This window comes from Dama dama, chromosome 33 (assembly GCF_033118175.1).
Source record: "Dama dama isolate Ldn47 chromosome 33, ASM3311817v1, whole genome shotgun sequence".
Taxonomy (NCBI): domain Eukaryota; kingdom Metazoa; phylum Chordata; class Mammalia; order Artiodactyla; family Cervidae; genus Dama; species Dama dama.
Window position 1 is genome coordinate 68,325,003 of NC_083713.1, and position 26,446 is coordinate 68,351,448.

Here is a 26,446-nt window from a genome sequence, read left to right on the forward strand (position 1 = left end):
AAAGTCGCTCAGTCATGTCCGACTCTTTGCAACTCCATGGACTATACAGTTCATGGAATTCTCTAGGCCAGAATACTGGAGTGGGTAGCCTTTCCCTTCTCCAAGGGGATCTTCCCAACCCAGAGATTGAACCCAGGCCTCCTGCATTGCAGGCAAATTCTTTACCAGCTGAGTCACAAGGGAAGCAGAGCCTGTCCAATTCCAATGTGTTGAAGTACATCATGCAAACCTTCCCATAAACCAGGCTTGCATTTATTCCTCCTCTGCCAGTTTATGTTAGAAAACACACCCTGAGGTATAGATGTGAAATAAAAGAAAGAGGATAAAGTAGAGAATGCCTATATGTAGAGTTCACCTATATGCTCTGGTCTAGTTCCATATAAACCCCTTCTATCTTATAGTGGAATATAGCTGTATATGTGTAGTTTTATGGTCACTGAATCAGATAAAAATCAGCTCACAACTGGCAGTTTGGTTGTATCATCAGTTGGCATACCATGGTCAGACTGATTATTTTTACCATAGCTCAATAGAGAACTGCCTTTGAATTGGGGAATATTTATCAGCACAGGAGAAAATGGCCTTTCTGTAAACCTTGTAATGCCTGTGGTTCAGTTGTCATGTGGTAATTCTCAGGAGTTGCACACAAAATCAGTTTGCATGGATGCTCATATCATCATCATAACTGCTGGGTCACAAGGTGAAGATGGTAGGGAAGGTTGTACCATGCCCTGATATGCTAACAACCTCCTCCTGCTCAGGTTCTACTCACAACTGGCGGCTTTACAGGTTGAAGTGAAGCGAAAGTTGGTCAGTCACGTCTGACTCTTTGTGACCTCATGGATTGTAGCTGCCAGTCTCCTCTGTCCATGAAATTCTCCAGGGAAAAATACTGGAATGTATTGCCATTTCCTTCTCTAGGGACCTTCCTGAACCAGGGATTGAACCTGAGTCTTCTGCATTGCAGGCAGATTCTTTACCATCTGAGTCACCTGGGGACCTAGGAGCAAAACTGGCCAAGATGTATGAATGTGGTTTATGATGTTCATCAAAATCCAGAGTCCAGAACTTCTACATATTTTTTTAATTTTTAAAATTATGCAAATATGATGACACATTTACAGAAGACTTGGAAAATACAGAACAAGGTTACATATAGTTCCACTATATATTACAATTAATTTTAAGTCAATAAATTAAGATTTTTAGTTGGAGTTTCAATATCAAACTCTCAAAAATTAATAGAATGAAAGACAGAAAAGTAGAAGGATATAATAGACCTGAAAAAGCACTATGAACTAATTCAATATACTTAAGGTTTATATAATTTTCACACAATAGCAGCATACAAAATCTACTCAAGTTCCCATAGACTAAACCAAGGGACAGTGGAACATATCCAGGAACATAAAACAAGGTGCAAAAATTTCATGGTCTAAAGATATTGAAATCATCCAGAGTCTGTTCTCTTATCACTGTGGAATTATGCGAGAAGTTAAGTGTAGGCCCTCTAAACTTTTAAATAAATACAATCCCAACACTCACTTGATAAGAGATATCCTACTCTTCCCTAGGTATGCCAACTCATAAGTTTTACAAGAATTCATTTTATACCCTGCAGAGCAGGTCTAGCTCCCTTGGATAGAGGTTGCCTCAGTTAGCAAGAAGATTTGTGGAAATTTTGAGGTTCAAAATCTTCAGCCAACATTCCATTGCAAAACTGGTTATTCATGAGACTGATCCACAAAGCATTAAGTGTGCTGTGCACATCTACCTAAGCAGTCTTATACTGCATCAACTCCAAATACTTCCCCAATACTTCTCCCAGCTTTAAAAAACAAGTGGAGTTCAACCCATAGTTTGCGATTCAGCTCTGCAACACAACTTGGACCTCAGCCACATCTGCCCTTCCGTCAGATGTGGGACCTCTCACCACAGAAGAGAGGAACACCAAAGTTGTCATGGCTACCTTTTGTGTTTTCCTGATTTAGTGGTCATGATTCAATTTCTGTTTATTTCTATGTAATCCCTCTGAGGTCTCGTAAAAACTCACAGTCTTTAAAGTTGCCCTTGTTGCAACAACTGAGTGTCACAACTGCTTGTCCTTCCAACACTTTTCCTCTCTAGCTGCATTTCATCCTATGTCATCACCAATGACAATTGATTATTTGCGATCCCATCACTCTGTATGGATTATCTATGCTCCAGTTACCCTAAGAAATGTTATTATCACATAAAAGATATACATATAGATAGATATAGATTAAACATCAATATATAGATTAGATAGATACAGATACATCTCCAACCTAATCTCAAAATCTAATTTTGAAAATCTCTTTTCTGGGTCTTAAAAAGAAAAGAGTTAGCATATTCAATAATTTGAAAGGGGTTTATTTACAAAAAGATAAATAGCAGAAATATAATCTAGACTAATAGCAGCCAGGCAATGATGACCTCTATGGAAACAGAAGTGAGCCATTATCAGATACAAAAGGAGAAAATTGTGTAGATGAGGCTGCGTTGATGGGAGAGCAGCATCATTTAACACACACAGCAAGTCTTGGGTGACGTCACAGATCAGAGTCAGGGGAATACATACTGCCATTTTAGTCATCTCCTTATAATCTCTTGCTAAAGCACCAGAATGGCCATGCTCTAGAGTGCATGGGAGCCCTTTTGATAGAGTTCATATGAGTTAATTTCCTGGGCCAGAAATCAGATATGTAAAAGAGGATAGTGGATCTGGGGTCACACAAAAGGTACGTCGTATATTTTTAATTTTATTTCCTTAGAGTTTAAAATAGTTTAACGCATCTGCAGGGTATTTGACTAGTTTGATGATGAGAGGATGGAAATGTGACTGAATGCAAATATGAAAGATGACACGGATATGGTTAGTGTCATATGTCAGTCTTCAATGACTCTTCTCCTCTTCTTATTCTTTTTACTTCATTGTGCTTTTACCTCTGTTTAAATTGCTGGCAATCCATGAAATCCTAACTTCACTGCTTTATTCTTTACTTCCTTTGCCTATTTTTCCTGGGACTGAAAGAGTAACCTGGAGATAGAGAATTCTCCATGAAATTGAATCAAACCCACCACACTGTGTAGAAAAGATTTATGACAATGGAGATTTCAAGGACAGACATTTGTGGGTCAATGAGCCCACATCTACAGTTGGTTTCAAACTAACACTCATTTATTCTAGAGGAACTTCTGCATTCTCACATCGCCCACTGGTGGTCACCAGATGGAGAAAGGCTCGCCTTCCTAATGATAAATGATTCCTTGGTGCCTAACATGGTTATCCCTCGGTTTACTGGAGCTTTGTATCCCAAAGGAAAGCAGTATCCATATCCTAAGGTAAGTCATGTGGAAATAAATGCTAGTTTGTTCCCCTCCTCTCTGCACCAGTGAGTTGATCAATAGTATTCTTGGTTCAGAAACAAGTTGTCTTCGGAGAATTAAAGAAACCCCCTTACTTGTCGACAGACTCACGATTTTAAGAGCATGCGATAGTCTATCCACTGTGCTTGCACCGGCACAGGTGAAGGTGATTCAAGATTGCTGGAACTTCTGCTTTATTTCTTTCCCTTTGATGCTCTCGGTCTTTATCTCTCACTTTCACAGCTGAAAAGAGAGTGAGAAAACACGTCAGCATTGATGCCAGGGCAAAGGTTTCTCCGAGGTATACTCTGTGAGCTGTTAGTAGGTATTATAAAGGGGCAAAAACTATCACAGTCAGATAAGCTGGGAATTCTCGGTTTAAAAAAATCTAGTTTTTTTCAGATGATTTCTCAGAGCAGTTAGTATACTGTATGCTAATGTATATTATAAATCTCCTATACAAAGTAGACTAAGCATAAAGGATCTCCAGTAAGGAATAGACTAAACATAAAGAATCTCACTAAAAAAATAGACTAAACATAAAGAATCGCCAATAAGGAACAGACTAAGCCCAGAGAATTTATTAGTGTTAATATTAACATCAGCATTCTTTTGGCAGAGCATACTCTGGAACATACTTTATAAAATGCTGGGCAGAGCCATAGCCAGACACAGCTGGAACAGCTGGAATTGTTTTATCGTGTGAAGTGAATATGGAACTCTTGCCCAGATAGCAAAACTATTTTCTTTATGAATAGCACAATTTCTCTTATTCCTAATGCTAAGTCCACAGGCCCCGACTCCATCCATCCATTCTTGCCCGATCTTCTATGAAAATAAACTGATACCGAAGAACAAATAATGGATATCTTTTTAAGGAGTGATAGTGAGTTCTCATGATGAGAATTTATTATAAGTATTTTTCCTCAAAAGTGTTTAAATATTTTAATGTGATGTGAAGTCGCTCAGTCATGTCACTCCTTGCGACTTCATGGACTGTAGCCTACCAGGCTACTCCGTCCATGGGATTTTCTAGGCAAGAGTACTGGAGCGGGTTGCCATTTCTTTCTCCAACCTTTGCATCTCACATGAAACTAGAGAGAAGTCATATTCAGCATGGAGGTTTAGAAAAATCCCCCTCTTCTTCTGATACCCTGAAGTCAGCCTTGGTTAGCCACAGAGTATATCCCCTTGTTACAAGGGGATAAATCAATTTGCCTTTTGAGTCTCTTGGTATATTTTTCTTCAGCAAAGCTACTTCTAAGTGTTGGGTAAGGCCTCTGAAAGCAGGCTGAAGAAACATCTGGAGTGTATTAGTTTTTCTCTTATATGTCATTTTTAATTAATGTCATTCTTGTTTTAAAGCTCATTTTCCCCATGTTTACAAAAAAAAGAAAAAGTGAGGTAGCCCTAGACATTAGTCATGTAAAGATGTCTTATAGAAAACTTTTAAATTCCAGTTTGCACATTTTAACTCTTGAGGAGGTAAGAAGTGGCTGTTGATTTTATTTAGAAGCCATTTTTAAGCCATTACTTGAATGAGTTGTACGTTGTGTTTACAAAGTACAATAGACTGTATACCTTTAAATGTATGCATTACCTTAACTGTACTATGCATAGTACTGGAAAAACTATGCATCACATGCATTTTCTACACCTGCAATGAAGGCATGGTCGGTGGGAGGGTGAGGTGAGTTTGCTGATATTCCTGTCATCCAAAAGACTCCTGGGGACAGGAGGAAGGAAAGGAGTGAATACTGAGAGGGATGAGAAGACTGTTTGCTCCTGGAGATTCTGTGCTTTCTCTCTCCCCATCCCATCTTCCTTCTGGTAGGCTGTAATATCAGTGTGACTGACTGGCAGCTATGGAAGGCAGCAGGATTTGAGAAGAATGATTCTACCATTCTGAAATATCATTTTTAGGCCATTTTCTGGGCCTAGATCTGAAAACACATATACTCAACAACTCCTCAGGAAAATATGGCACTTTGACCTAGCAACAAAATAATTATATCTCCCAAGACATTTGTATGGTACTTCCTGTAAAATCCTATGTCTTCTCCAGTTGTAGATTTACCCATGTTGTGTGGATGACAGTTTATGCCAGTATAACATACCTGCACCTTTATTTTTAGCAGAAAAAATCTGAGAAGACTTCTGAAATATATTCTCACCCCATTGGATTTACTTAAAATGAAAGTGTAAATACAATGTATTTACAATGTAAATATACAATGTAAATATAAAATGAATAATAGGTCTTAGTTGTGAAAGCAACATGTCACTCAGGATGTTCAGTGTGTGCACTACATAAAGGGCATAAAATCAAATCCAGGGAAGGGACCACTTTCTATAATTAATTTCCCAGGAGAAGTGGGGATTTTAGGATTCACAGAAAAGCCATATGTCATAGCTGCATCTTCAAGTTGCCTTCTCTGTTACAGACTTGGTGCTTGAACTTGGACACTCCTGGGCCTGAAAATTTTATTGTCGGGGGCAAACAAATGGACATATAAAAACATCTGAGAAAATCTAAATAAGTTAGCAGTAAATCAGAAGATTCTAGGTTGACAAACCTAGACAATGTATTGTTATTTATGTTATTATTTAAATAATATTTCTTAATAGTAAGTAGGCATAAAATAAAAATGTTTATGTATTAATTGGGTAAATCATGTATGCTAATAATATGCTATATATTTTCATAGAGACCTTTCACTTTTTTTCTTTATTTGGCCCTCTTCACAATTGCCTCTGGTTTACAAATGGGCAAAATAAGGCTCTAAAAGGCTATGTCCTTTTATAAAAGTCATAGTTGTTTTGAGAACAGAGAAATAACTCAAATTTATTGATTCTGTCTCTCTCTCTGTAAAACTACCAGAGGTTAACTTGTATCTCAGAAGATGTAGCTGGAATCAAAATATCTCCTTGTCAAGTTAACAAATAGATGTGGAGCTCTGGTGGGTCCATTAGGTACGAATGACTCAGCTCTGCATGAGTAACTTTCAGAGACAGCATCAAACACGTTATGTGCGCGTGCTCAGTCGCTTTGGTTCTGCCCAACTCTATGTGACCCGGCGGACTGTAGCCCAACAGGCTCCTCTGCCCTTGGGATTCTGCAGGCAAGAATACTGGAGTGGGTTGCCATGCCCTCCTCCAGGGGATCTTCCCGACCCAGGGATCAAATCCACATCTCCTGTCTTACAGTGGATTCTTTACCACTGAGCCCGCAGAGAAGCCCCACACATGCCATATATGTAATGAATGATATATCTGCAGGGCCTCCAACCTGTGCTTCTTGCATCCCCTGCATTGGCAGGCAGATTCTTGACCACTAGCACCACATGGGAAGCCTCATATCTAATGCGTGATGTGTGTTACATAAGAAAGGTCCTGAGTGCATTCATAACTACCATTAAGGAGTATTAAAAGGAAAGACAAGACATATATTATAGTGGCCAAAGAGAAAGAATTCCAAGTCCTCAGGTGGTTGTCAGTAGAAATATCTGCAGATACTTAAGGCAACAGAACTCGAAGAAACTAGTTTTGGGTTTTTATCCTGTTCTCAGAATAAACTTCAGTATCGTTTTGAGTCTATTACTTGAATTTTCAAAATCTCATTATTTTCTACTCTGGTTTAAAAAAGAAATGTTTGTTAATTTTTCCACTAACAAATGTTTTATTTTGATTTGCTCTTACTTATGCAAAAAACTTTCAAAAAGTTGTCCTTTAGAGTTTTCAGTAATGCATAGAATTCACACTAAATTGTTCTTCAAATTAAAATAGATTAAAATGAGTGCAGCAAATACCCAATGTGGTCAGATTTCTAATGAAATACTTACACTAAACAAATATATTTGTATTTTACTTAATTCAGCATGATTCAGAACTCATAAAATACCCCATCATTAGCAATTCAGCACAAAAAAGATACACAGTTATATCTCAATAACCTCAGGTTAATCTTCTTAATTAAAACATTATCTCATTTAATGACAATTTAGTTGCCAGTAAAATAAGGTTAATTATTATTGAGGCTTGTGTTTCAGAATCATAGAAGGAGGATTCTGTGGATTTTCAGTCTTTGTAGCAAATTAACTATAAAAGCCCAATAGATGAACTCCTCTAATTTGCAAACTATTGAAGCCAGATATTAAAAGGTACAAGTGAATTTGCAATGTGCGCTTAATTTCAAAACTCCATGGAAAAAAATCAAATTGAGATTATAGAATTCTAAACAGCTGAATTTTAGAAACAGCTTAATGTTTGGTTCTGGCCACAAGGAAGCTAACTGGAATACCAGTTATCCTTACAGTCTTATAGATCAGAAAAAAAAACAACAAACTTCCTTAATATATGGTACTAACCATATATACTTTCAACAAAGTATGTCATAAAATTATGCATCATTGATGAGTTCACAAAAACTGATCAGATTTAATATAATTTGTCATTTTCTTTAATCAGTTTACTGAAAGATTAAAAAATATAAACACATTAAAAAAAAACTAGAAAAATCAGTGTCTAACCATTATATTGAATTCATGAGTTAATTATTTAAGTAAATGTATACTACTTTGGAGAAGGAAATGGGAACCCACTCCAGTACTCTTGCCGAGAAAATCCCACGGACGGAGGAGCCTGGTGCAGGCTACTGTCCATGGGGTCGCAAAGAGTCGGACACAACTGAGCGACTTCACTTCACTTATACTATTTTGGGCACCTTTGTAAATCATCGTTTTTGTTAGTCCATATAACAAAAGTATGAAATGGTTGTTTTCCATAGAAACAAAATCTATTTTGACTCAAAACTTCTGTGACATATTCTCAGAGAAACATTGTCTCATTTTTGATAATCAAATAAAATAATACTTTAGAATCTTTCATGTCTGATCCAAGGTCCATATTCAGTAAATAACAGTCAAAATTTGATCCCAGACTTCTCTGATTTGTAAACTGAACCAGTTCTCAAAATGTAGCCCTTTTACTAGCAGTATCAGCCACATCTGGGAAATAATTTGAAGTGCAATTCTCACATTCCATCCAGACATTAGAAATGCTACAAGTGGAGCTCAGCAATCATAGCTTTAATAAGCTTTCTAGGGCCGCTGGATGATTTTCATGAAAGTGTTCACCTTTAATAACTGCTGAGCAGTAATGTGTATCTATATGCAGATATATGCACATATTAATATATCAGTATTTTGTTAATATTTGCATACTAATTATAATTATCCAGGTATCTTCTTAAAGCCCAGGTTCTTAGATCCACACCCCAAGATTCTGATTCTGTGTATGAATATGGGTCCAGTTGGGGCCCATGAATTTGTGTTTATAAAATTCTCATTTATTCTGCTGGCTAATGAACAGCATTTTGAATGACATTGCTAAATACTGTGTCCCCGCTCTAAATTTGAGCATATTTGATCAACCTAAAGAAATGATTAGACTCAAAAAACACAGAAAATGACCAATACTTTCAGGGCGGAACATGGCAATTTAATTAGAACAAAAGTGATGTGAAAAAGAGTTCCTAAGGGAAGAAGAAGGGTATATTGCTCAAGACAGAGGAACCTAGGCACTGGAGAGTTTTAGAATAAAAAGCTTTACAAAATTTGACACCAGAGGCTTCTCTGCGAGGCAAGTTCATAGCTTATTTTCCAGGAAGCCCTTTATCATACAAACCATTTTCATAATCTCTGTTTATGGTCACCACATTTCTAAAATGAAAGCTTTTGCAGACTCCTTTCTTTGGATCATACTCCTGACTTGTGTGTGATACACTTCCACAGATGTACTAGTCACTTTTTTTTAATGAAGACTTTCTTTTTTCAGAGCAGTTTAAGATTCACAACAAACTTGAGAAGGAAGATATTTGTGCCAAAAAAACCCATTTTGCCACTCAACATCCCCCACTAGAGTTGTGCATTTGATACAACTGATGAAGCTCCACTGACACATTGTAATCACCCAAAGTCCAGAGTTGGCATTATAGTTCAAACTTGGTTCATGTATTCTATGAATTTGGATAGATGTGTAATGAAAGATACAGAGTATTTGTCTCTGCTCTACAAATCCTCTGTTGCGTCATCTATTCATCCCTCCTCCCTTCCCTCCATGTTCCTTATTTTTAATAAGTTAACAAGATATTCTTGAGGAGCTATTACTGATTGTTGTGGAACACATCGTGTTGCTTCTGGTCCTAATTTAACTCTGGATTTTTTTAGTACCAATTCCTTGAATGTGAATCTTCATTATCTTTATATCAGCTCTATTATTCTCCTTAGATTTTTGTCAGGTCTTTTAATTCAGTTCACTTTTAATTTCCTCTTTCTTCTTTGTATATCTCACGGGGTCCTCTCTTCACAAAGCAGCTAGACCACAATGATGATGGTGTGGTTTTTAGAAACACATTGAGCTACAAGTAGTCAGTTGATTCTATTAATTATTTATTCACACAAACATCCTTTCATTCATCCAACATACTTGCTATATGTTGATGTAAGTTCCTAGGTCTGCTCCCTAAAGGTTCACAGTATATTTAAAAAACTTAGATGATGATTGCCTAGGAATGAACTGAAGCAAAACTAGAGCAGTTAAGAGCATCCTGGGGTTAAATACTGGCTCCCTTAGTTATTGGATGCTTCACCTTGAACAATTTGCTTAGCTTCTCCATCTGGGAAATGGTTTTAAATAGGTCTTAAGACTGTAGTAGAAACATACAATATGATAATTCATGTGGTGCTTTAACACACATGAGGAGCCAGAAACATACTAACTGCTACACAACCTATACATTATTTCACAAATTTTGATTTAATAGACTCAAATTACAGTTTCTTACCACTATCTTTCTAGTCTTCAAGCTAGGTGCATAGTGAAGGCAATCTGCTCCATTCTACATCCTAAGGGAACTTACACCTCATTTTAGCATTCGTTATAATTTAAAAGAAAACTTGTGATGACTAATGCATGCAGTAGATTAAGTATTGTGGAATTTTAAGCACCAGGATTTGGTATGTTTTCTTTTCCTTTCTTCTTCCTCTTCTTACTTTTGAATTAACCAAGCTCTCTTCCCTTTGCATTTCGTATGCTATAGTGTGAGTTGTTTTGTAAAGCCAGCCATTCTAGTGTCATTCTAGGGGAAGAACACAGTAGTACTGCCTAATGAATAAAGTCATCATGATTTTCTATCACCTTTAATTGTCTGACTAAAATGCTTGAGAAGCAGCAATCTACAAAAACAATTGAAAGCAATCAAGTTGTTGAATTTAAAATCATTTCTACTTCAGAGAAATTAAATGTTTTCCCCATTCTAACACAAAATTGCAAAAGAATCAAAATGCATTTTCTTTCTTTCTCAATATATTCTAATGCTTAATGTATTTGCATTGCAACTTTCATTTTCTCAAAGGCAGGTCAAGTGAACCCAACAATCAAATTATATGTTGTAAACCTATATGGACCAACTCACACTTTGGAACTCATGCCACCAGATAGCTTTAAATCAAGGTATGTAATTTCAATTTCACTTTTACCAGAAAATAGATCTATTAACTCCAGTGATCATTTTGTTGCCATTTGGAGAGAAATGTGATCAGCTCAGCAAATTCACTTGAAAATAAAACTGAGGTTGCCTCCATTAGTGTAAAAATGAACTCATTCTGGATCTCTTCTTGTTTCCAGGGAGAATTTAGAGTTTTAAGGTGATTACCAGCATCACAAAATGACTAAATATACTGATAGCAAGAATTAGATCTTCGGCAGGAGACACGTGTGAGACAGATGGGGGCAAAGGATAATTTTCTATTGAATTTCCTTCCTGAAAATAACTGCTCCATATTTTTAAATGGCTCTCTTTATAAGAGTACGATCTTCCTAAAATGTGTGTGATTTTCCAACTTTTTCCCTGTTAACTTGCCAATGATTCCCTAGCTTTGTTCTCCAGGCAGAAAAATTTAATGAGATTTTGCTTTAAATATCCTACCTAAGAATTCTGTTTCTTTAAGCTCTAGTAGAAACAAAAGCAATACATCATATGGGTCAAAAGCATCATTTTAATATTAGTAAAATCTCCAATAACTGAACAGCTAATGAAATAATCATGTGGATTGTGAAATCCACAGTGATCTCAAACTTCTAAATTGACTTTTCAAATTTTTTAACCTGGTGAAAATTTACAACATCCCTGGAGATTTTGCACTATGAGTGAGTGAAGTCGCTCAGTCATGTCTGACTCTGTGACCCCATGGACTATAACCTATCAGGCTCCTCCATCCATGGAATTTTCCAGGCAAGAGTACTGGAGTGGGTTGCCATTTTCTTCTCCAGGGGATCTTCCCGACCATATATTTTACACTATATTGAATGATATAACTAAGCTTATAGTTTGTTTTTTTAATATCAAAAATAATTACAGTGTGACTGATTGATGTTGAAATCCCACTTAGTGTTCCACTGACATATTTAGGAAATTTTCATCATATTTGGGATTTTCACAGATAGTGCAGCCTTCAGTCTGTGGACATTTTTCCTACTTGAAGAGTTGTTAAAAATATATGTAATGCTTATAGTGGAAAGGCCTCCATTAACTATCTAACATCGACTTTTCCTATTATTGATGGAAAAGATGAAGTCCAGAGAATAAGTATGCTTGAGGTAGAATCTTAAGATTAGTTGGCAGGAGAGATAGAAAGTAAAATAAAACATCTTTCAAGTTATAGAGCATTTCATAGATTGTGATAAAAGACTTTTATCATAAAATTGACATATAGAATACAGTATAGTTGACCAAATCAGAAGAAACTTCCACTTCTGAACTCATTTACCAGCAGTGAAAGTTTTACATACAAATGAAGCAATTATGAAAATTATTAATATTTTTTGTGATCTGTACTTTGTCTGATTTGTTTAGAATTCTGAACTAACAGAAAGGGCACTAGACTAAAGTGTTTGAGTCATATGTCTGCTACCACTTTATTATATGACTTTGGATAAATCACTTTATCTCTCTCTGGGCCTGAATGCCCTCATCTTAAAATAATAATTTCTAATTTTCATTGATTTTTAAAATATTTAAAATGGAAGTCAATTTTATAATGTCCAGATTTCTTTCTTGATGCTATTACTTAAGAGCCTCTCTAATGAATTCACCAGATAGGACATAGCAGTGTCATCAAACACAAAAATTTCTAAAGGTAGAATCAATTGTCATTATTAGAGTATTAGTTAAGCACATATCTCTTTAACATTTGAGGTAAAATGTGATCAGGTTAGGTACCCATTGCAAAAAGATATTGCGTATCTTTAAATGATGGAAATCCAATATATGGAAATATAGAATGACATACAAGATCCCTCTAAGAATGAAGAAGCATCCTGTGAAGAAAAAGTTCTTAAATGTAATTCAGGTATGTTGTTTTGGCAATTAATTTGATCTACTTTTGGAAGAGTCAGGTAATACCTTATCTACACAATGTATGTAGCATGTTAGCATGTTTTGTTTTTCTTTCATAATTATGTAACTTAGAGTAGGAAATGGCAACCTACTCCAGTATTCTTGCCTGGCAAATCCTATGGACAGAGGACCCCGCAGGCTACAGTCCATGGGGTCGCAAAGTGTTGGACACGACTTAATGACTAAACAACACAACAATTATATAGCTGCCATTTGTTATATGTGAAATGCACCAAAGTGTATGATTTACTCTTTTTGTTGTAAAACTCAAAATCAAAGTTTACTTCAAAATGGTGTTTTCAAATATTCCCCATGCTTCAGTTTTCATGTTTCCTTACACATTTCCTTATTCATTTATTCCTGATGAGCACTTTAGTCCAATTTCCTTTCACCTATATTTAGCCTCTCTGAGCACAGGTGTTACTTTAATGGGTCTAAAAACACACAAGCATGAACAACATAGAAATATATCTATGGTGCAAATCAAAGAATGCTGCATTTATCTGCACATCAAAGGGAAATTAATCTCATACTGTCTCTTGATTTTGTTTTAGGATTTTCAGTATCTATAATAGTACTTTATCTATCTATAATAGTACTTTAGCCACATGGAAATTTGCTAGAAAACTATTGTGCCCTCCCTGGTTAGATACACATTTGAGATCTAAGAGTTATCATTTTTCATAATTTATTGGTCAGGGTTCTGAAAATTAAAAAGATGACACACTCAAGAGGGGCAATTGAAATGCATTAATTAAGGGACCTTCAGCAAAGATATGGGAAGGATTAAAAGGAAACTCACAAGGGATGGGAATGCAACAAAAGAGCCTGCAATAGCAGAAAGCTTTTACTGCCCCAGGACTGAAGGAACAAGGGGCAGGCTACTCAAGAAGCCTGGAAAGGCCTGTAGCAAAAGAACAGGATGGATCAGCAGGTAGAACAATTTAGTCATTGCCAAACCAGACCCTAATGGGGGGAGAGTGCCCAGAAAATAAAACTGAATCCTCTCTGCTAAAGCTTTGAGTTCCTCCAGAGGTCTCTCTTGGGCTAGGGAACCTGGTGGCAGAGTTCAGGCTCTGAAAACGGTGGGAGCAAAGGGCAAATTCCAGACTAGATCTGGCAAATGGAGAATATTCAATGCAAATGATTTAAGGATAATGTTGACCTTAAGAAATTTATCATGGTTATTTAGGGGTGAGTTGGAGATGTCCACCAGGATGCACAATAATTTATCTGAAGCCAAGTGAACAGTTGTTCTGTCGCTGTTTCTGGTTCTGTTTCTGTCCCTGGGTCTTTTTCTCTGTCTTTGTGTATGTATGGTGGGTGTGTGTGTGTGTGTGTGATGTGTGTTTCAGTCTCTCTCTCTCTTTCTCTCTCTACACACTCACACACACAAACACACACACACACAAGCATATACATACACGATGATTCATCTTAGTATTATTTGTGCTTTTCCTGAAAACTTGCCATATTTTTCTCAAATGCATTGTAGAATATGTAACTGTTTCAACTGCATCAGTGTCCTTTGGACATGGGGTTTACCCTAGGTGATAGTTTGTGCTGTGTGCTGAGTCGCTTAGGTCATGTCCAACTCTTTGCAACCCATGGACTATAGCCTGTCAGGCTCCTCTGTCCATGGGGATTCTCCAGGCAAGCATACTGGAGTGGGTTGCCTCCAGGGGATCTTCCCAACCCAGGGATGGTACCCAGGTCTCCCGCATTGCAGGTCCATTCTTTATCATCTGAGTCACCAGGGAAGCCCTTTGTGGTACTTTAGGTATCCTTTATAACTTATTTTCCTTTATCTGTCTTCCCAATCTCATTTGCCATGATATTCTTAAATCATTCAAAACTAACAAAACCTCTTTATTTTTGTAACTGTTAGATATATGGGTGTGCGCTTAGTCACTCAGTTTTGTCCAACTCTTTGTGACCCCATGGACTGTAGCTTGCCAGGCTCCCTTGTCTATGGGTTTTCTCCAGGCAAGAATACTGGAGTGGGTTGCCATGCCCAACTCCAGGGGATCTTCCCCACCCAGGGATTGAACCCAGGTCTCCCACACTGCAGGTGGATTCTTTACCGTCTGAGCCACCAGGGAAGCCCCATTAGATATATAAATATACAAAATTAGTTTATTGGTACCAACATTAGTAGCAATACTTCCATATTTATTAGGTGCAGTATTCCCATAGATATCAGAGAATTTAGGTATGAACTTAAAAATATGTAATTAACTTTTAGAGGAAATATTTTTATAATAATTAATCATGTAGATTTTTCTACAGGGTAGCAAATTGTCACATTGTTTTGGAGAAGTGATCGTCTCCTGTGTTCATTCATCTCTAGGCTGAAGAATAAAGATAGTGGTTTATCTTTAGGTTCTCCTCACTCTCCATCTTGGACATTATTTTGTTTACCTGAAACCTTTCTTTAGTCATCCGCCCTTTGTGACCCATTATTTTCAGACTGTTTCATTCACGTGATGCTGTCAAACTGCCGCTGTCACTTGGGCTTAAAACTCCCATGCTTTTTCTTCCTATTTAATCAAAACATGTCTAGTCTGTATCTCTTATTTTTCCAATGAATGTCTATGCCTTCCAAAAAATATAATTAATAAATGTATCTTTGTTAGGGAAACGACCCTTTTTACAAGTAATGCATATTTACTATTAATAACAGAGGTCTACAGAAGACCTAGCTGTGACTTAGTCATGAATGTCATCACAATACACTTATGGGCAGAGATCTTGGATTATCTGGAAGCATGTGAGCGTATGTGCACAAAGATTGTTGTGAACAAAGGGGAGCGATTGGACAGGAAGCCAGTGAAAACACAGGTGTGACTGCTAACACACTTGTCTGCTGGTGATGCTGGCGCCTCCATTCCACACACCCTTGTGAACAATTAGATCTCCTGTACCAGACCTCCCAGCTGGCAGAAAGTCTTTCTTGACTTGAGTGCAATCCCTCTAACCCGCTTGTCTCTGTCTCTGTGGCTCAAGAGGGCTCGAGAGATCCTTGAGGACTTCCTGGGTAATCCAGAGCCACGGAGACTAGGAACAAGCAGGAAAGCCCTTAGAAGGAAGGGACAGTTTTGCTGGCCACTGGTTGTGGGACCCCAGATCTAATGCATTCATGAGATGAAGTTCCGGGAGGACAGCCACATTTGCAGCAGGCAGGCCAAATAATGTGGTATTTTCAGGTAAGGGGACATCCTTACTTCCTCATTCAGAGGAACCCTAAATATTTATATGCAAACTGAAGAAGTCTTTATGAATCATAAGGAGATGTGCACCTAGGATCTTGAAACAAAGAAAGAAAGAATATGGGATATGATCTTCCCTCCCTTTTTAGGTGTCAAGTTCTACTTTATCTTTTATTTTGGGGATTTCCAATACTTTATCATGGAGATTTCAATGGTTTGAAATTATCCCAATGGACTTTACAAGTTTTATTTTGTGGAGAACTCTAATCCTTATGAATATATGTACTAAAATGTCTCACATAAAACTAAATTTTGCTTATGAATGTAAGATACATTATGCACAGATGCAGAAAATAATCATATTATTTGATCAAAGAGAAATATAAGTGGTCTGATTATAAATAATAATTTTAAACTTAATTTTACACCTAAGTTAGTTTCCTTTTAAAAATCATTTATTCATCAGATTTGCAACAGTTGAATTTTGTTTTTAATTGAATTTTAATTGTTTTTATAAATAAAAATTTTCTTTTAAGTCAAGATTTCCTATCATAGGTAACAAATATAATGTATCAATATCTGGGAAGACATTGCAAATATGTTCTTAAAACATTTCACTTGAGGACTATTTTGAAAGGAAAAACACTCAAAATGAATATTTAAATTTTCTTTGTTGTTCCTGTTATCTATTTTAAAAATCATTCATATTGGTTCTCATTTGGCATAAAATATACTACCACTCACTTTAGTTAATTGAGACAAGTTTCTGATCATTTATAAAATTCTTCTATGTGGCATTATTTTTCAATAAATATAGTCACTTGATTTTGCAATCTATGATCAGTTGTTTTGTAACAATCAAATTTGTTTTCCTTCAGTTTTGAACTTTTATGCCAATTAATGATAAATATATATTATCTCAATTCAGCATTTTTTCCTGATTGATTATAGTATCCATTATCATTTTTTTCCATGCTAAAATGTCTAAGTATTTCTTAAAAGCTGATGCTTATATTTTTTCCTTTTTAGTATTCACACTGCAAACATGATAATACACCTAAAATATATCAGTTTAAACAAAGCACAGTGAAAATGAACAAGATATATATATATGTATATATATATATATATTTAAGAACTACAAGTTCCATTGATTTGGCCAAATATTAATCCTAAACCAGTTGCATATTTTATTTGAAGTTGTTTTGTTAACTTTATTTTGGGAACTTTATTCTATGACTTCACTGAGTTTCTAGGCAATTTTCATGTGGGACTCAGCTGGTTGTGAAAGTTACTGGATGTCTTGAAGAGATTGTTGAAGAACATATGGCTGGATTCACTGTATAACAAGTTATGCTTATCCTTCCACTGATATTTTCTCTTTGATGAGCTAACACAGTTTCTAGAGATAGCGCTAACTACTTAATAATGTTAGAAATATGAGATTCAGGTAACTGAATGTTTAACCCAGATGTGTCTAAGTACAAAAGGCTTTTCTTTCATAAGTGTTTTTCTTCTAAGCAGTATAAAAATCTGATGGATTAATTTTAAGACAATATACATGGATGGCATTTTTCAAACTGTTTCTAAAGCATTCCATATATTCTTAACCTGGGCAATTTTGTTAGATTTTTCTTATCATAAATTGAATTATGGATGAGTGCATTTGTAATGTGTGGATTGGGGGATTTTGTGACATATTATGTAAATTTCCAAACATAGACTCTATAATGAAAAAAATATAAACTGTAAGGGAAAAATATAACTTTCCCCAATCTACAACCAGTCTGAGGACATCATAGTCATCATAATTAGCATCCTCAATGTAGCAAAAATTCAGTAGCTCTTCATTACTCTCCATTTGATTCTTTGTACACTTTAAACTATTTCAAATAAATAAGCTAGAAAAGCAATATTGTAAGAAGTATTATGAATAAGATAGAGTGGTCCCTGTGCCACAAGCAAAAAGACAAAAGAAACTATTCATGACTCTATCTCAAGTCCCCATGGATAAAGTGAGATGACATGGAAGTCATACCTAAGAAATAATTATTAAGTCAGTAATAAGATTTGGCTTTTGATTTATTATTGAATATTTTTGAAAAAGTAAAATAGAATATAGCTTAGAAAGTTTTTACTTATTTTGCATATATGTTAGTACTGTACAAATCAACAGAAAATAACAAATTATTTATAAAGGTGTAGCATTTTGATTATTTTTACTTTTCTAAAAGTGTTCTTTCTGTGAAATCATTCTTTTAACATTAGTCTCAGATTGGCTGTATATTTGTAAATGTGCATGTTTACATATATATGTATACACATAATTTGTATTTATATATGTCAATACTTGAAGAAGCACATGTTTATATATATATATATATATAGAGAGAGAGATTAATGTGATATGACATCCTTATAGTGTTTCCTTTATTCTGCATATAAAATAACAAGTGTAATTTTTGGAACTATGTAGATTCTCTGGCTCTAAATGTAAATTCTAATTTTGTTTCCAAACTAGAGAATATTATATCACTATGGTTAAATGGGTAAGCAACACCAAGACGGTGGTCAGATGGTTAAATCGACCTCAGAACATCTCCATCCTCACAGTCTGTGAGACCACTACTGGTGCTTGTAGCAGAGTGAGTATAATTTGCTTTTCTTTATGCTTAAAATAAAATCATTTATGCTACCTCTCAAAGGAAAATTAAACAGTCATTTGTGCAAAGACTTCAATATTTAACTCTGAAGGTAGTAGAATAATCATTCTATTAGCAATGTATACTTAATTCATACGACTTCCATACTTTGAAGTAAAAAATACAGATGATAAACCAAAGAGAATAAATTAGGCTTTAAAACAATGAATTCTGATATAATATAAAAGATAGTCCAAGCCATGTTTCATTCTCAAATATGAGCTTTCTCTCTACATTTTGACAGTAATTAACTTGAGAACATGGGATATTTCTTTTCTGTCTTTTTAAAACACATGCCAAAAAATTCAGTGTTTTTCTGTAGTTCAGATTAGTCTTCTAAAAAAGTGTCTCTGTCTTTAAATTAATTGAAAATAGTAAAAAAAAAAAAAATCCTTGAATATCTTTTGAAAGTATATTGTATTTCAATTCTATAATCATGTTTTATAAAATATTTAATAGATTCTATATGTATAGTTTTTAAGATCCTTAGTAAAGGAGATACTTTAATAAGTTTAAATTGTTATAATACATATTTGATATTTGGTAAAGAATTGTCAATTATTTAACAACAGAATTTTCAGACTTATGCTTCTGGATATGGTGGAGTAAATGTTGCCTGCCTAGTATCTCTACAGCAATCAATTATAAAACTTTACCAAATACATTAAACAACTATAGTCAGATTATGGACAATAAGACTATTGAGACATGAAAGGTGAAATAAACCTGTGGTTTCCTACTGGTGACACATTTGAGGCCACAGTGTAAGGTAATGGCATCCAAGAAAAGCACAACTGATCCATCAAGACAGGGAGAATTAGTTTGACACTATTGTGGCTGAAACTTGCAGGTCAAGTACCACAGGGTGGGAGCAATATAGAGAAGAACTTCAGCAAACTATGCAAAGGATCTCTTAAGTCTTTATCTCAGTACTTAGCTGTGTAAGTACAGGGCCTATCTCAAAGAGAAGCAAATAGAGAATATGCAAGTTGCAGAATGCTTGGAGACTTTGGAGCAATGAACTGCAAAAATAGAGATCTTTCAGTAAAAGCCCTGAGTTCAACTCCGAGCCCAGAAAGAAAATGTATTAGGAATAAAGCTATTGTAAACTCCTTCTAATAAACCTTTAAATTAAACCTTGAAGGAATTGAGTTCATTTGCTTGTGAACTAGCTGCCTGACAGAACAGTCTACTCTTCAAAAAAAATAAAAATGAATTCTCAGCAACTTAGCATTCATGATGTCAATCATGCAATTAAAATATTCTATACACATAGAAGCATAAAAAACTTAACTCACCCACTTCACCAAAAATAAGTAGCAGACTTACAAAGGATGCAGATATTGGATATTAACAAACACACTTAAAAAAAAAAAAGCTTTTACCTGTTTTTTTATTTAACAAATTAAAGAGTGGCTATAATTAATAAACAGATGAAAAACCTCAGTAGCTAAATAAAAACTATGAAAATAGAACAATGGAATTTCAGGGACTGAAAAATACAGTGTTTGAAATAAAAAATTGCTTGGATGAACTTATCAACAAATTAGATTCTGTTATAGTAGGGGAAATAGAAATAATTCAAACAAAATTCCTAAGGGAAAAAGGCTTGGAAAAAAATAAACAAAGCCTTAATTACCTATAAAACAATATAAACTGGTATAATATGTTAAATTATATATACAGAAGGCAAATTTTAAGATATTGGGGCAGAAAATATATAAGAAACACTGACTTAAATATCTCAAATTTGATGAAAAACCATTAATCCATATATCCAAGAACTTAGCAAATCTCAAAATAAAGATAAAATATGTCATCACATACTACCTAAATTATTTCAAACAAAAGATTAAGAAAAAAAAATTTAAGTACCCTGAGAGAAAAAGCACGTTACATATTGTGAAATATAATGATGAGTAATACTGCTCTGTCTCACCAGAAACAATGCAAACCAGAAAGCAATGGAAAGACATTGTTAAAGGACTGAAGGAAAAAATGTATCAAACTAAAAGTCTACATCCTATGAAAATACCCTGCAAAAATGAAGACAAAAGATAATGGATTCAGATAAACAGGAACTGAGATAATTCATCAAAAGTAGGTCTGCAGGAAATAGAGTTATTTAGGCTAAAACACATGATATCAGGTGAAAACTCAGATCAAAATTAGGGAAGTACAGGTGCCAAATATGATAAATGTGCGAGTAAAATAAAATACACTCTAGTTTTGAGCTTTTTGAAAAGGTATTAGAGAAATAAAAGTTTTAATATTAGTAGAATAATTTAATAATGATACAGTGTCAATTGATAGGAAGATATAACAATTCTAAGTACCAATATTTCTAATAATAATGATTCTAAATACATAAGCAAAATTTATAATCAAAAGCTGACAAAGCTAAAGAAGAAATAGAAATATACTTAGGGACTTAAATATGATTTTCAGTGTATTTGAAGAAATGAATAATCAAAAAGTCCATAAATATAATAAAGGATTCAGACAATACTAACAACTTAAATTGATATTTAGGAAAATTTCATTCAATGGCTATATAATCAATAGTCCTTTTGAGTACAAAGGAAATATTCACAAGTCTTAAAATGTTGAAGCTGAAATCAAGCAGAGTATATTGTTTGACTACAAGAGAATTAAATTAGAAATTGGTAACACTGGAGAAGAGTGTGGCAACCCACTCCACTATTCTTGCCTGAAGAATCCCATGGAAAAGGAGCCTGGAAGGCTACAGTCCACAGGCTCAAACAAAGTCAAACATGACTGAAGCAACTTAGCATGCCTGCAACTAAAGAATATTTGGAAAATATTTGAAAATTTAAAAAATGCTCCTAATAACTCATAAGTTAAAGGACAAATCACACAAAAAATTAGAATTCAAGCACAATGAAAACACAACTTGTCAAACTATTATTATGTGGATGAAGAAAATGATTATATACTAAAATGGAGTTTATGTCTTTAAATACTTATATTAGAAAAGGAAGAAGGTATTCAATCAATGATAAAGCTCTAAGTTATGAAGCTATAGAAAGAAGTATAAATTTAGTTCAAAGCAATTAGAAAGAATGAGATATAAAAATAAAATCACAAATTAATTAAACACAAAACGATCTATAGAGAAAATCAGTAAAAGCAAAAATTATTTTTAAAAGATGAAAAACCTGATGAATCCTTATGTGTACTGATGAAAAAAGAAATATCTTGCAAAGTGCCAGTTTCAAGGTGAAAGAGTCTGTGTGGATATATTGGGGGCATTTTTCACAGAATTAGAACTAATAACTTTGAAATTTGTATGAAAAGACAAAAGGCCTCCAGACAGCCAAAATAATCTTGAGAAAGAAGAAGAGAGCTGGAGGTATCACACTTCCTTGACTTCAGATGATACTACAAAGCTACAGCAATCAAACCAGAATGGTATTGGCACACACCAGACATGATCAGTGGAGTAGAATAGATAGGCTAGAAAAAAAACCCACACACTTAAGGTCAATTAATCCACAGCAGAAGAGGCAAGAATATACAGTGGAGAAAAGACAGTCTCTTCAACAAGTGGTGCTGGGGAAAGCAACATATAAAAGAGTGAGATTAGAACATTTCCTCACATAGTATACAAAAATAAACTAAAAATGGATTAAAGACCTAAATATAAGGCCTGAACCCCTAAAACTCCTAGAAGAAAACAGGCAGAACACTCTTTGACATAAATTGTACCAATATTTTTTTTTAAATGTCTCCTAAGGTGAAAGAAATAAAAACAAAATTTTAAAAATGAGACCTAATTCAACTTAAAATCTTCTGCACAGCCAAAGAAACCATTGACAAAATAAAAAGATTATCTGGTGTATGGGAGAAAGTATTTGCAAATGCTATGACTCACAAGGGATTAATATACAAAATATACAAACAGATAATAAAAGTCAATATATATTAAAAAAAGCCTGATTAAAAATTGGTCAGAAGGCCCCAATTTCCAAAAGAAGACCTGCAGATGGCCAACAGACACATGAAAGTATGTTCAACACTGCTAATCATCAGAGATATGCCAATCAAAACCACAATGAGATATCACCTCACACCTATCAGAATACCTATTAAAAAATGTTCAGGAGGATGTGGTGAAAAGCGAACACTTGTACACTGTTGGTAAGAGTGTAAATTGGTGTAGTCACTTGGAAAACAGTATGAGGTTCCTCAGAAAACTAAAAACAAAACTATGATATGACCCAGCAATTTACTCTTGGATGTATATATGTTTGTATCTATATGTAAAATCAAAACCCAAAATGTTAATTTGAAAATATACATGCATTCCATTCTTCATAATAGCATTATTCCCAGTAGACAAGATAGGAAAGAAACCTAAGTTGCTTAATCAGAGTATATACACACAATGGAATTCTGCTCAGTCATAAAAAAGAAAAAAGAAATGATGCCATTTGCAACAATGTGGATGGACCAGGAGGGTATTATACTTGGGGAAATAAATCAGACAGAGAGAGAAAAATGCTCTGTATTATGTCTTGTATGGGGATTCTAAAACATAAAACAAATGAATAAATATAACAAAACAGAAATAGACTCACAGATACAGAGAACAAGCTAGTGGTTACCAGTGGAGACAGAGAACTGAGAGGTACAAACTACTATATATAAAATAAATAAGCCACAAGGATATATTGTACAGCACAGGAATATAGTCAATATTTTATAATAAGTTTAAATGGAGTATAAAGATTTTGTAACACTGTTGTGTACTTGAAAACTAATTTTGTAAATCAACTATAACCTCAATAAAAAAAGAAAGTGGATATCATGTAGTGCAAATAAATATTTCAATGTAATAAACAAGTTGTATGCCACAAAGTCTTGAGGATATGATATGAAAAAATATCATTCAAAAGGTAAAAATGACCAAAAATGACATATATGAAGAGGAAAAACATTTAAACAGTTTCATGTCAATTAGAGAAATTGAATTCCATGATCAGAAATCTTCCCACAACAAAAACTCCAGGAACCAGTGGCTTCAGTGATGGATTTCTTTGATGATTTAAGAAATAAAAGACGTCACATGTGTCATCAAGGTGGCAACCTAGATCATCCCAGACTTTAGTCTCTCTCAGAAGACCAAAAGCAATATCCGTATATAGGACACCATTGTGAAAATCCTAGGACGTGGAGATGAGACTGAAGGACACCCTAGGCCACAGAGATTGAAAAGAACTCATTAAAAAGATAATAGTGGCTACACTCTGACCACATAACCGCCCCCTCCCCTCAGGCCAATATTGTGTGTCAGCCTGAGAGGTGTCTCTAGGCCTACAGTTTCTCCAGTGGAAAAAAAGAGAGTCCAAAGTGGACATCTAGCTCCTCCAGAATTGTGATTTCTTCATGGAAGACTCACTTGGGTCTTGCCTCAGGAGGATCAGAAATGGAAATTTGGAGGATTAGATCACTGGAGATTGTGATGGAAAAGGGTAGGGTGGAACTTATAGCAATCAGCTCTCAGATCTTGGCAGACATTTCATTTTCTCAGTGGTGCTCAAGTAGAAATTCAAAGTAGCACCTTTGCCCTACAGCCAAGACAGTGATCCTATCCAACCAGGGAACTAGGTTTGCAGTTTTATCCGCTTCAGGATCCCAAATGGCAAGCACAGTCACCATTGGAGCCTGTTCTGCAGCCCTGCAGAAAGAAGCTAGTTCATAGCTCTGAGTGCAGCTTAGGACTGTCTGATCAGGAAACCTATTCAGCCCAGTGGCACCTGAGTGAGCAGTAAACACAGCCAGTGCTTTGCCCTTCACAGATCCAAAGCCAATGCTTGTCTTGCCAGGGAGCTTGGTACACCGTTTAACCTGATTCAGTCTTTAAACAGTAGACTTACCAATCTTGGGTCCTGTTCTGTGGACCCACCCAGGTAGGGAAGCTAATCCATACCCTCACTTGATGCTAAATACAACCTGCTAACCCCATCCAACCAGTAAACCTAACCAGAGCACCCAGGATGCTGCATAACCCATCCTACATCTTCACTTGCAGTGGCATTTGAGCAGTACATCCAGCCAGTTCTATACCCACCTACAGAGCAAAACCACTGTCCCTGTCTTCTCAGGAAACTCATTGTTCAGATTTTCCTGATGTGGAGTCCCTTACAATGTGCTCTGCAGGCATTGGAGCTCATTCTGCAGCCCTCCCTGGATAAGGAAGCTAATTTATGGCCCTGTCTACTATACTTCCCAATCCTGCTCACTAGGGAGTCTGATGGGAGCAATAGTAGAGCTCACCCTACAGTGAAGCTTGTACAGAAAATCAAGGAAGTCCTATCTAACAATGCATACACTTCAGAGATTCAGAAGTGCTTTTGTCCCAAAATAGACCCCAATAGCAAGCTCCATCTTCCTGGACAAGATGATAACAGCTGACCTGTCTAGAATCCCATCCTATCTCAACAATGGATGTATCATCAAGGGAATAAAGGTAATGGTTGACTTTAACAGTGCTATAGACCAAGTGGAGTTAATAGACACATATAGAACACTCCCATGCAACAGCATCAGAATACACATTCTTCTCAGGCACACATGGAACTTTTTATAGGATAGATTATATGTTATGCCACAAAACAAGTCTCAGCAAATTAAAGATTAAAATCATGCTTTTTTTTTTTTTTTTTTTCTTACCACAGTGGTATGAAGCTAGAAATCAATACAGGAAGAAAACTGGAGAAAACATAAATACGTGAAAAGTAAACTACATACTCTTGAACAACCAGTGAATCAAATGAAAAATAAGGGGGGAAATAGAAAAGTATCTTGACTCAAACAGTAATGGAAACACAATATACCAAAACTTATGGAAATTATTTAAAGGCAGTCTAAAAAGAAAGCATATAGCTATTAAAACACACATCAAAGAAATAGAAAGATGTCCAAAAAAGAACATAACTTTTTATTTCAAATAACTAGAAAAAGAATAAATTTAGCCCCAAATTAGCAGCAGGAAGGAAAAATAAGGATTATAGCACAAATAAATGAAATGGAGAGTTGGAAAACAATACAATCAGTTAATAAAACTAAGACCTGGTTCTTTGAAAATATAAACAATTTTGGCAAACCTTTAGCCAGATTGGCCAAAAAAAGAGACAAGACTAATTTAAATATATATATATATATATATATATATATATACACACATATATAAATGAAAGAGAGAACATAACAATTGACATAGATATTGCAGAAATACAGAAGTTCGTAGAAGACAGCTATGAAAAATTACACACCAATTTATTGGAAAACCAAGAGGAAATGGATAAATTTCTAAGAACATTAAACCTATGAAGACTGAATCATGAAAAAATAGAAAACCTGAATAGACCAGTTACTACTAAAGAGATTGATCAGAAATCAAAATCCTCCCAACAAAGCAAAGCCCAGAACCAGATGACTTCACTGGTGAAAATTACCGAGTACCTAAAGAAGAATAAACAGTAATCCTTTCAAACACTTCCCAAATGTCAAAGAGGAGAGGACACATTCAAACTCATTTTATGTGGCACACATTTCTCTGATACTGAAGCTAGACAAAGATGCTGCAAGAAATAAAAATAAATGTAAAAGTTCTCAACAAAATACAAACACATTCATTTCAGGAGCTTATTAAAAGGATCGTA

The 26,446-nt window shown here is 35.1% G+C and overlaps 1 protein-coding gene across 2 annotated transcripts in view; it reads left to right on the plus strand.

Annotated features, from left to right (window-relative positions):
• DPP10 (dipeptidyl peptidase like 10) overlaps positions 1-26,446 on the plus strand; it is a 714,846-nt gene that overhangs the window by 589,808 nt on the left and 98,592 nt on the right. For both annotated transcript variants that reach the window (XM_061135190.1, XM_061135191.1), the window contains exons 9-11: positions 3,212-3,366; positions 10,805-10,902; positions 18,578-18,701. In XM_061135190.1, coding sequence (XP_060991173.1) covers positions 3,212-3,366; positions 10,805-10,902; positions 18,578-18,701 — 377 coding nt within the window. The remainder of the gene's footprint in view (positions 1-3,211; positions 3,367-10,804; positions 10,903-18,577; positions 18,702-26,446) is intronic.